At 41.6% G+C, this 12460-nt stretch overlaps 1 protein-coding gene across 5 annotated transcripts in view; it reads right to left on the bottom strand.

Moving 5' to 3' along the window:
- Window positions 1-652: 652 nt before the first annotated feature.
- LOC135108533 (uncharacterized) overlaps window positions 653-12460 on the bottom strand; it is a 64748-nt gene continuing 52940 nt past the window's right edge. For all 5 annotated transcript variants that reach the window (XM_064019648.1, XM_064019650.1, XM_064019652.1 and 2 more), the window contains 4 exons: window positions 2530-2607; window positions 1893-1988; window positions 1679-1738; window positions 653-1400 (listed from right to left, as the gene is read on the bottom strand). In XM_064019648.1, coding sequence (XP_063875718.1) covers window positions 1359-1400; window positions 1679-1738; window positions 1893-1988; window positions 2530-2607 — 276 coding nt within the window. In that variant the 3' untranslated portion in view covers window positions 653-1358. The remainder of the gene's footprint in view (window positions 1401-1678; window positions 1739-1892; window positions 1989-2529; window positions 2608-12460) is intronic.

Raw genomic sequence — 12460 nt, 5'->3', positions numbered from 1 at the left:
TCGGTGTGATGGCACGGCGGGGGAGGGAAAAGAGAAAGCGGAAGACCCAGACAGTGAGAAAGAACGCGTCAGGGATGGCCTTTTGAAAGGGTACACTCCCGCCCAGCAACTCAATTACGTGTTCTTCAGGAGTGAAAGCCAGAATTAAAGGACAGCAGGCGAACAGAGAAGACGATGCTGTGGTAACCCTTTGCAAACATTCTGAAAAATGTAGAAATGGTTTGCAGGAGAGAGAGAGAGAGAGAGAGAGAGAGAGAGAGAGAGAGAGAGAGAGAGAGAGAGAGAGAGAGAGAGAGAGAGAGAGAGAGAGAGGAAGAATCGGCTTGAAACATATTAGATAAAAAAAAAAAAAATAGAGAAAAAATAACAAAGAATAATTCTTACCAAAGATGAGGAGTTCCGCTGGGGAATCTGGCAAGTTTCTGTAGGGACACACACACACACACACACACACACACACACACACACCTGACTAAGTAAGATAAATATGAATACAGATACAGAAAGTTGGAACAGAGAAATTCAAAGCTTGTACACTCAAGCTAGAATTTTGTAATGCATACAATATTAATACACCTAGATAAACACACACACACTCACATACCTATCCCCACCACAAGCCACACACAGCAGGACAGGACAGTGTTTTCCATGTATTTCACGTTTTTATTTCCAGTTAAGATGCTAAATTATGGACAATGAATAATATTTAATGGACATAACCAACGCGTGCTGAAGTATACCACTAATATATATGTTTTTGCTGCGTCCTGTGGAATTCTTGTTAAACTTTTACTGATCATAAAAGCACCCTTGGAATCATCAGTAGTCGAGATAAGGCGCTGAGATGTGAATACGACCACAAGACACTGGCCAGTATTCAGAAACGCTTTGCTCTCTCCCCAGGACTATTTTCAAAGGCCACAGAGATGGTTAGCCAGATTCTCAAGAGTTTTCCTGTTAATAATGAAGAAATCTTGTTATTCTGTCACTAGAAGCTTAAGAACCCCATTTAAAATTCGTGTCACTTGAATTAGAGCCTTTTGAATGTAGTGGAGGTGCTGCGCATAAGTGTTTCAGAATATGGTTCATCAATGCTTCTAGCCATGAAAGGCCCGCTCGACATGCTAAACGTCCTCAAGTCCTCACAAGGAATCACATAAAGACAAAAACATTTTCAAGCTACACGTTTCCTGTCTCAAAGGCGTAGAAAACATAAGGCCACATGATTAATGCCCCTAACCACTAATGACTCGCGTGTCATGTCAAAAATCTTCAAGTCTATACAGCGAATAAATAAGACAGGAGACACAAGGTTAGGTACAGACTGGGGCAGATGGTTAGGCACTTCACAAGCGCTAGTCTGCCGTGAAGGTGCGAGGAGGTGCTCGTCTTGGTGCCTGAGGAGGAGAGGAAGAGAGGAAAGTGGTTGAGTGACTGTGGTGTTTGGCAAGGCAAAGAAGAGTTTTTCTGATGTAATGCTTCTTAAGAGATGTAGTTTATAGATACCTATTAATCACAGACACTTTATAAACAAACACGCTATAGAAGATTGTGTTTCTGATGTAGTGTTTCTTGAAAGGTGAAATTCATAGATGATTATTGATTACAGAAAAAAATACAGAAAAGCAGAGACTAGGTATGTGAAATGATACATAAACATACAAACTGTACTCACATTTTTCTTAACAGGTGGTAGCTTGCCTTTCTTGTCCTGGTTGTTCTTAGGCTGAGCACCCTGGAAGAAGAGGAGAAAAAGGAGGAGGAGGAGGAAAAGCAGGAGGGAAGAGAAAAGGAGAAATCTATCATTACATTTGGTGACATTTCAGAAGTCAGTCACTCTCTCTCTCTCTCTCTCTCTCTCTCTCTCTCTCTCTCTCTCCTCACCTTACCTTGTTGGATGTGTTGGAAGTGGAGGGACCCGAAGCAGCAGCGTTCCCCTTCGCCTCTCCTGTATTCCCAAACGTGTACCCCATCAACATCTCGCGCTGAGGAGAAGGTGAGTGAGTGAGTGAGTGAGTGGTGTGTCAGTAGCTTAGTAAGTGATGAGTGAGTATAAAAGTGTGTGTGTGTGTGTGTGTGTGTGTGTGAGTGCTGAAGGCTGGGAGAGGAGTGATATGCGCGTGTATTTAATTGAGTTAATTTATTAATATTTCAGTTCAGCGATTGCAATTACGTATTTCTTTCGTGTTTGTAGCTAATCACTGAGTCATATCCCCTCCCCGCCCCCCAACACACACACACACACACACACACACACACACACACACACCGCGTAGTCTAGTGGTTAGCACGCTCGGCTCACAACCAAGAAGGCCCGTGCTCGAATCCCGGGCGCGGCGAGGCAAATGGGCAAGCCTCTTAATGTGTAGCCTGAGGGGTTGTGACCTCGCTGTCCCGGTGTGTGGTGTGTCAGTGGTCTCAGTCCTACTCAAAGATCGGTCACTATGAGCTCTGAGCTCTTTCCGCAGGGGAACGGCTGGTTGGGTGAGCAGCAGACGACCATAGGTGAATCACACACACACTTACCCTCAGCTTAGCCTGGCCCGCCACCACCATTCTGAACTTCCGAGATGCCACGCCGATGAAGAGGAAGAGGACCACGCCCTGAAGGAGAAGCAATAAATAAATAAATAAATAAATAAATAAAAATAATTAAAACTTGTCTTGACTTACTTGAGTTAATTCTCGTCGGGAGCCATAGTCACTTGGTACTGGGGCGGATATTACTCAAGTCATGCAGGCCTCAGGTTAGATGATTCTCAAGACAGATCGGCCTGAGTCCAAATAGGCCTCAGGGCATTTGGTACTCGAAACACTTGATACCCAGATCAGATCAGATTTGTTTCTAGATTCAGATGTCTGGGCTACAGGCTTCGTGAAGGCAGCATATGGATCCGCACACACTAATATCATGTTCACTAAGTCCTGTACGGGTGCAGACAGAAATCCAGGTACTAGAGCAGTATTGCCCGCTTACACAATATTTACGGGAGTGTTATCGTTACTCAGTAGTTGATATATTTTCTGACCAATTCACATATTCTGATCAATGTAGAATAATTATTTAATTCTTTCAGTGTACCAATGAATTACAAGAGTGATAAACAATGTTAAACTGAATGTTTACATCCTTAAACAAATTTGTGTTTTATGTGTTTCATTAAGTTGTCAAATGCTTTGTGTTTTATGTTATTTTGCGTTTTGTCATGTCTTAAGCATCTGTTGCTCAACAGTCGCTCAACAAATCCAAATATGTCTCTCAGCTGTTGAGCAACAATCCAAATTTGTTCACCGAATGCTGCTGAAGAGTTGCAGACACGATTTTCAGGGTTTGTTTCCCACTGGATATGGGAAACACGATACAGTGTTGCTGGCAACTCAACTCTTCATCATCTGGTGGTCAATGGTCAGTTCGACTCAGTTGTTTGCTGGCTTGTGCTGTGCAGGGCTGCGAGGTAAATAGTGACATCGAATACAGGAAAATACACTCGCCATGGAATTTATGGAAGTTACATTATACTGATACGTGAAATCACACGTAACTGTACAGACTGGCCACTGTGTTTTTTTTTACACAAGGCGTTGAACTAGCAAAAGAGAGTACCTATCACGCAAATATATTGGCTTATCATGATGGAAAGACAACCACACCTACCGCCTACCACATCCACTCTCTCATTAATTCCTCGTTCGTTTCTTAATTCACTCACTCAACAGATTCATTTAAACACACACACACACACACACACACACACACATTACTTCTTTTCCTTCCTCTCCTCTCGCTGCCTCTCCTCCTGCTCCTCCTCCTCCTCTCCTCCTCCTCCTCCTCTTTTTCCTCTACCTTTATTGGCTTACTTATTTTTTTTAGCTTACTAACTTATTGGTTAAGTGATTTCTGGCTTAGTGGGGTATTGTTTGAGTGGCTTACTGGCATATCGGGTGACTGTGGCTTATTGGGTTAATGGCTTCATTGAGCTTATTGGGTGACTAGCTTGGTGGAACTTATTGGGTGACTGGCTTATTGGGGCTTATTGATCAACTGGCTTAATGGGCCTTATTGGGGAGTGACTTATTGGGTGATTAGCGTAGTGTTTTTTTTAGCCAGTTGACTTAGTAGTGCTTATTGAATGACTGGCTTAGTGGATTATTTCTTGACTGGCATAGTAGGGCTTATTGGGTGACTGGCTTAGCAGGACTTATTGAATGACTGGCTTAGTGGTTTAGTGAGCGACTGGTTTAGTAGTGCTTATTGGGTGATTAACTTAGTTCCTAACTGGCTTAGTGGCTTATTAATCAAGTGGTTTAGTAGGTCAGTTGACTTTGTAGGGTTTATTGGGTGACAGGCTTCGTGGCTTTGTAGGGCTTATCGGGTGACAGGCTTAGTGGCTTTGTAGGGCTTATTGGATGTTTGGCTTAGTGGCTTCCTGGGTGACTGGCTTACTAGGGCTTTTTGGTTGACTGACTTAGTGGCTTATTGGTCAGTTGGCTTTGTTTGGTTTATTGGGTGACTGGCTTAGTGGCTTAATGGTCGATTGACTTTGTGGGGCTAATTGGTCAGCTGGTTTTTTGTAGGGGTGGCTTTGTAGCTCATTTTCTGACTGATTTAGTTGCTTATTGCTGAATGGCTTAGTGGCTGATTGACTTAGGGGTTTACAGGTTACTGGCTTATTGGTTTATTGGTTTGTTGGGTTACTTATTTGCTTACTGGTATTAAGCCAGTCACCCAATAAGTCAGTAACCAGTAAACCAATAAATCAGTCAGCAATAAGCCGCTAAGCCAGTCATTCAATGAGCCCCACAAAGCCAACTGACCAATAAACCCAGCTAAGCGAATTGTCCAATAAGCCTTACAATGCCAGTTGACCAATAAGCCACTAAGCCAATCAATTAATAAGACATACAAAGGCAAATGACCAATAAACCACTAAGCCAGTCACCCAGTCAGCTCTACTAATCCAGTCACCCAACAAGCCAATAAGCCAATAACCTAATAAGCCTTACAAAGCCAATTGACCAACAAGCCATAAGCGAGTTAGAAAATAAGCCAGATAGCCAATCACTCAATAAACCCTACTAAGCCAGTCACCCAATTACCCGCTAAGCCAGTCACCCAACAAGCCCTACAAAGCCAATTGGCCAATAAGTCACTAAGCCAGTCAGAAAATAAGCCACTAAGCCAGTCACCCAATAAACCCTAACTATTACGCCAGTCACCCATTAAGCCACTAAGCCAGTTACCCAATAAGCTCTACAAAGCCAAATGATCAATAAGCCACGAAGCCAGTCAACCAATAAACCCTACAAAGCCAACTGGCCAATGAACCACTAAGCCAGTCACCCAATAAGCTCTACTAAACCATTCACCCATCAAGCCATTATCCATTAAGCCATTAACAGCTTTATCTTGAAGCTCAGCAACGTAATGCCAGAATAGTTACTCGTGTCTTTAGTGTCTCCCTTGTTCTTATATAATGGTATTATTACACCAATCGACCACTCTGATGGAAAAACACCTGTATCTAGAATCTTATTAAATAGTTTAACATGAAGGGCGCAGTAGATCTTCAGTACATTTTGTGTATTCATTAATAATATTATCCACACCTGGTGATTTGTTACTTTTCGGCTTTCTAATACACATTTTGATCTCAGTATTTTTTTTTTTTTTTTATGTAGGAAGGATACTGGCCAAGGGCAACAAAAATCTAATAAAAAAAAATGCCCACTGAAATGCCAGTCCCTAAAAGGGTCAAAGCAGTGGTCAAAAATTGGTGGATAAGTGTCTTGAAACCTCCCTCTTGAAGGAATTCAAGTCATAGGAAGGTGGAAATACAGAAGCAGGCAAGGAGTTCCAGGGTTTACCAGAGAAAGGGATGAATGATTGAGAATACTGGTTAACTCTTGCGTTAGAGAGGTGGACAGAATAGGAGTGAGAGAAAGAAGAAAGTCTTGTGCAGCGAGGCCGCGGAAGGAGGGGAGGCATGCAGTTAGCAAGATCAGAAGAGCAGTTAGCATGAAAATAGCGGTAGAAGACAGCAAGAGATGCAACATTGCGGCGGTGAGAGAGAGGCTGAAGACACTCAGTTAGAGGAGAGGAGTTGATGAGACGAAAAGCTTTTGATTCCACCCTGTCTAGAACAGCAGTATGAGTGGAACCCCCCCCAGACATGTGAAGCATACTCCATACATGGACGGATAAGGCCCTTGTACAGAGTTAGCAGCTGGGGGGGTGAGAAAAACTGGCGGAGACGTCTCAGAACACCTAACTTCATAGAAGCTGTTTTAGCTAGAGATGAGATGTGAAGTTTCCAGTTCAGATTATAAGTAAAGGACAGACCAAGGATGTTCAGTGTAGAAGAGGGGGACAGTTGAGTGTCATTGAAGAAGAGGGGATAGTTGTCTGGAAGATTGTGTCGAGTTGATAGATGGAGGAATTGAGTTTTTGAGGCATTGAACAATACCAAGTTTGCTCTGCCCCAATCAGAAATTTTAGAAAGATCAGAAGTCAGGCGTTCTGTGGCTTCCCTGCGTGATATGTTTACCTCCTGAAGGGTTGGACGTCTATGAAAAGACGTGGAAAAGTGCAGGGTGGTATCATCAGCATAGGAGTGGATAGGACAAGAAGTTTGGTTTAGAAGATCATTAATGAATAATAAGAAGAGAGTGGGTGACAGGACAGAACCCTGAGGAACACCACTGTTAATAGATTTAGGAGAAGAACAGTGACCGTCTACCACAGCAGCAATAGAACGGTCAGAAAGGAAACTTGAGATGAAGTTACAGAGAGAAGGATAGAAACCGTAGGAGGGTAGTTTGGAAATCAAAGCTTTGTGCCAGACTCTATCAAAGGCTTTTGATATGTCCAAGGCAACAGCAAAAGTTTCACCAAAGTCTCTAAAAGAGGATGACCAAGACTCAGTAAGGAAAGCCAGAAGATCACCAGTAGAGCGGCCTTGACGGAACCCATACTGGCGATCAGATAGAAGGTTGTGAAGTGATAGATGTTTAAGAATCTTCCTGTTGAGGATGGATTCAAAAACTTTAGATAAGCAGGAAATTAAAGCAATAGGACGGTAGTTTGAGGGATTAGAGCGGTCACCCTTTTTAGGAACAGGTTGAATGTAGGCAAACTTCCAGCAAGAAGGAAAGGTAGATGTTGACAGACAGAGCTGAAAGAGTTTGACTAGGCAAGGTGCAAGCACGGAGGCACAGTTTCGGAGAACAATAGGAGGGACCCCATCAGGTCCATAAGCCTTCCGAGGGTTTAGGCCAGCGAGGGCATGGAAAACATCATTACGAAGAATTTTAATACGAGGCATGAAGTAGTCAGAGGGTGGAGGAGAGGGAGGAACAAGCCCAGAATCGTCCAAGGTAGAGTTTTTAGCAAAGGTTTGAGCAAAGAGTTCAGCTTTAGAAATAGATGTAATAGCAGTGGTGCCATCTGGTTGAAGTAGAGGAGGGAAAGAAGAAGAAGCAAAGTTATTGGAGATATTTTTGGCTAGATGCCAGAAATCACGAGGGGAGTTAGATCTTGAAAGGTTTTGACATTTTCTGTTAATGAAGGAGTTTTTGGCTAGTTGGAGAACAGACTTGGCATGGTTCCGGGCAGAAATATAAAGTGCATGAGATTCTGGTGAAGGAAGGCTTAAGTACCTTTTGTGGGCCACCTCTCTATCATGTATAGCACGAGAACAAGCTGTGTTAAACCAAGGTTTAGAAGGTTTAGGACGAGAAAAAGAGTGAGGAATGTACGCCTCCATGCCAGACACTATCACCTCTGTTATGCGCTCAGCACATAAAGACGGGTCTCTGACACGGAAGCAGTAGTCATTCCAAGGAAAATCAGCAAAATACCGCCTCAGGTCCCCCCAACTAGCAGAGGCAAAACGCCAGAGGCACCTTCGCTTAGGGGGGATCCTGAGGAGGGATTGGAGTGATAGGACAAGATAAAGATATGAGATTGTGATCGGAGGAGCCCAACGGAGAAGAAAGGGTGACAGCATAAGCAGAAGGATTAGAGGTCAGGAAAAGGTCAAGAATGTTGGGCGTATCTCCAAGACGGTCAGGAATACGAGTAGGGTGTTGCACCAATTGCTCTAGGTCATGGAGGATAGCAAAGTTGAAGGCTAGTTCACCAGGATGGTCAGTGAAGGGAGAGGAAAGCCAAAGCTGGTGGTGAACATTGAAGTCTCCAAGAATGGAGATCTCTGCAAAAGGGAAGAGGGTCAGAATGTGCTCCACTTTGGAAGTTAAGTAGTCAAAGAATTTCTTATAGTCAGAGGAGTTAGGAGAGAGGTATACAGCACAGATAAATTTAGTATGAGAATGACTCTGTAGTCGTAGCCAGATGGTGGAAAACTCGGAAGATTCAAGAGCGTGGGCACGAGAGCAGGTTAAGTCATTGCGCACATAAACGCAGCATCCAGCTTTGGATCGAAAATGAGGATAGAGAAAGTAGGAGGGAACAGAAAAGGGGCTACTGTCAGTTGCCTCAGACACCTGAGTTTCAGTGAGGAAAAGAAGATGAGGTTTAGAAGAGGAGAGGTGGTGTTCTACAGATTGAAAATTAGATCTTAGACCGCGAATGTTGCAGAAGTTAATGAAGAAAAAGTTGAGGGGGGTGTCAAGACACTTAGGGTCGTCGAAAGAAAGGCAGTCATTTAATGAAGAAAAAGTTGAGGGGGGTGTCAAGACACTTAGGGTCGTCGAAAGAAAGGCAGTCATTTAATATAGGTGAGTTCGAGTCAGTGGTTATTCCATAATCAATACCCTCGTTACAAGCACGGTCATCGTCGGTAAATAACAATCTGAAATGGTCATAAAAATTGTGGAGCGCGATTCCGTTCTCGGTGTTGCTTTGGTCACCTTTTATTACCTTCCATTATGTCTTTGGATCTTTACTCTTGTTTCCTCCGAGTTGTTGGACTATATTATAATTCAGTTTGTTTTTCACCCTTGTTATTTCTTTCTTTTATATCTTATCTATTTATTTTTTTTTGACAATTGTATTACGCGTAATGACACTTTTATGCTTATTATGCTTATTCCTTGTTTTGTAATCATCTTTTCTAGCAATTAAACACTTTTTATCATTTCCTTTCATGTTGGTGTTATTACTTTTCTTAATATATTTACTCCCACTAAACTGGGGAAACAACTTAAAGGCAAGGTGTATTAATTAACAAGTTTTAGCTGACGAGTCATGTCTGTCATCCACAGTCATGTCAGACGCTCTGTCAAGCAATGCATTCACTCTGCTAACATCCACACCGCTCACTTACTCATTCTTTCTTTCCTTCTTCCATTTCCCTGGTCTCACAAGGTGCGTTCCTCGCTTCACTACTCTCTTCAACTGCTGATCTCTTCACACAGGAAAAATCCAACATGGTGTGAATACACGATGTACATCTGAGAGTACTTTGAATTTTTCACATGCTTAACAATTTCGCACGCACCAATAACACAGTCAATAGTTGTGTTATAAGTGGTAGTATATCTCCCAATTCCCATATTTTCACTAGCTCTTCCATTAAACAGAACTACATTGTTGTTTTTGCACACTTCCATCATTTTCTTCTCGTACTAACTTCTGTCCGGTGTATCATCTTGGTTGCACCTACTCACTCAACAGCCTGCGAGCTTAAGATGGCATTAACATCAATATCTGTTGGTAAACTAATACCTGTGTCCTCGGTAATTTCAGCAACGTCAGAGATAGTACCTGTATGTGCATTAAAATCACCACCCACAACATGAAAACATTCAATACGAGTATAAGACAGAAAAAACAATTCATACAGTTCATCGAAGTGTTCAGGCTTGCCATACCGAGAGTATTGTTAAGGGAATGTATACGGACGTGATTAACAAGTCTTTCTCCAAGCCAATATCCCGCCCATTCACTCGAACAGATAGCAAGACTCCATCACTAGTTTTTACTTCCCTCCACCCTACATTCATCCTGGTCTTATCCATAATTACAATGTCTTCTGACTTACATCTACTTAAGGTGCTCCTGTTCTTATAGACAATATTATATCCATTTCTTTCCATCACATTTCCTATACGACATCATCGCATCTTGTTTCGCACATAAGCACTATATCATACCTCGTAATAAACTCCATAAACTCTGCTAATGATAACTTAGATTTTAAACCACAAACAATAATCATCATAAAATTTATACATAAACTTCCAGTGTTCATTATGGTGGATACAGCTCCTCGAGTAGAACTGTACATGTGTGCCAAAACTTGAGTTGGTGTTTCACTGTATGAGTGTTTCGAACTTTTGTTTGTTTGGGTGGTGGACCTGCATGATTGCTTCAGAACTTGAATTCATGGTTCACTGTGTGTGTGTGTTTCGAACTTTTATTTGTTTGTGAAGGTGTACTGCCTTGCTGAGGTGTTATGTAATGTGTTACTGTTGTATTTGTTGTGGGTGTTGTAGGCACTGTAGCACGTGTAAGTGTTATGGTTTGCAAAGATACTGTTTGCGTACTTACTGTGTTATATACAGAATACTGGTCAAACAAGGGGTGTTGCTGTACTCCCGCCCCATCCTACTTAGCCAGGTGATCCAATTTGAAACGCCTCCAATCAGGTGAGTTGATGCCAACTTTATGGAGATCTTACGGGGTAGTGATCTCCACGACTCTCTCTTTGTTGACGAGCTGTCAGTATTCTCCCGTCTCTTGTGCTAACTTTCTTCACTTCTGTTTGTTCCTTGGTTATTTTCAGCACCGTAAACCTTAGGGGTGTCTAAGTCCTCATTGATGTATACTTTCTTGTTCTTTTCTTCAACTCTTTCTTGTTCTTCAGCATTGCATTTCTTTTCTTCCCGTGGCAGAATCCCATAATCACTGTCCTGCTTCTCTCTCCAGACCTCTCCAACCGATGGGCAATGGATATAGTATATCCATTGCCCCCCGAAGCAGACGATATTATCGTCTGCTTCGGGTTTCGCTCCAACATCAGCTGCAACTTCTAGAACTTTTGCCTGTAACACGTCCTTGTCGTCATCCTGGTCTTCCTCGATGCCAAATATTTTCAGGTTGTCTCTTCTTGTATATTGTTCCAGCTGGTCATTGTCGTATCGATAATGTAAACTGACTTTTTGTGACGCAGCATAACTCATCAGCAGCTTGTCAGTGATGTCCTTCACTACATTTGCCATACCTGGCATAATGGTAGCAGTAACTGCCATGACAATTTTGCTTTTCCTGGTGGACTTTTTTTCCAAAATTTCAAGCTTTTCTTTCAATTTCTCCTTAACTAGCTTGACGAGTAAGCATTGTGTACATGAATTACATTATATTTTGTATATTACTATATTATGTGAAACAGGCTTGAGCCGAGGGTCTGCTGGGCCATTGCCCTTGTTAGGCGTCGGTAAGTCAGTGTGAGTGACGAATTCAGGAGCTGTCTCGGCCAGGTATCGCGTCGCCCGCTGCTGCTGTGTGTGTGTGTGTGTGTGTGTGTGTGTGTGTGTGTGTGTTAGTTTTTGTTAATTAATAATTTATTGCTTTTATAATACATGCATATACACATATTTTGAAAAACACATCCTCAGTACAGCAGCTGTTCGTCGAGCTGGAGCTTCCCGACTGCCAGATATTTTTGCACATACAAACATACAAACATACATAAGTACATACACCATAAATCATACCTATAGGTTATCTCATTATTGACTTAACAATTAACTCTGAACAAAAGTACACACTAAGAATTTAGCAAATTGATAATAGTGATTACCAATCAACATTACGCACAATACACATAACATAACATAGTAATATATAAAATAATATAATTTATGTACACGATGCTTACTCGTAATGTGTTTTTTTTTTTATTTCTCTTTTAAATGACAACAAAGTGCTTATGTTAACTTGAGTTTTTAAATTTAGTAGCAAACTACTGAGTGTTCTTGGGCAGTACATCAAATACTATTTCTGTATGGTATTATTCTGAAACGTGAACATTTAGGTTTACATTATTGAATCTGGCGTGGGGAGGGTGGTGCGTAAGTAAAAAAAAATAAAATAAAATAGATAAATAAATAAATAAATAAATAAATAAAATTTTAAATTTTAAACTTTACTTCTATATAATTCATTAATATTTTATGAATTAACAATAATAGAAATTATTTGTGAATAGATTAATATTTTAACATACTGGCTGACCAACTAACTTGAGATACTAAGACAAATTTATCGAAAAAAAATGGATCTGATAACTTTGCTCTGAGCAATGGTTATCTTGCTTAAAAATGAAGGCCACGTGCTGACCCAGATAGGTACAGATTATGTTAAATGATGCCAGCACAAGGTGGAATAAAGGCTGATTAAGGCCCGTTCACATCAGCGAATTTGTATGGTGAACGCATTATCACACGTCCTGGGGCCTATTTGGACTCAGGTCGATCTGTCTTCAGGATCATACGA

Source organism: Scylla paramamosain, chromosome 17, assembly GCF_035594125.1.
Source record: "Scylla paramamosain isolate STU-SP2022 chromosome 17, ASM3559412v1, whole genome shotgun sequence".
Classification (NCBI taxonomy): Eukaryota; Metazoa; Arthropoda; class Malacostraca; order Decapoda; family Portunidae; genus Scylla; species Scylla paramamosain.
Note: the sequence above shows the minus strand (reverse complement) of the source record. Positions and strands in the feature narration are given on the sequence as shown.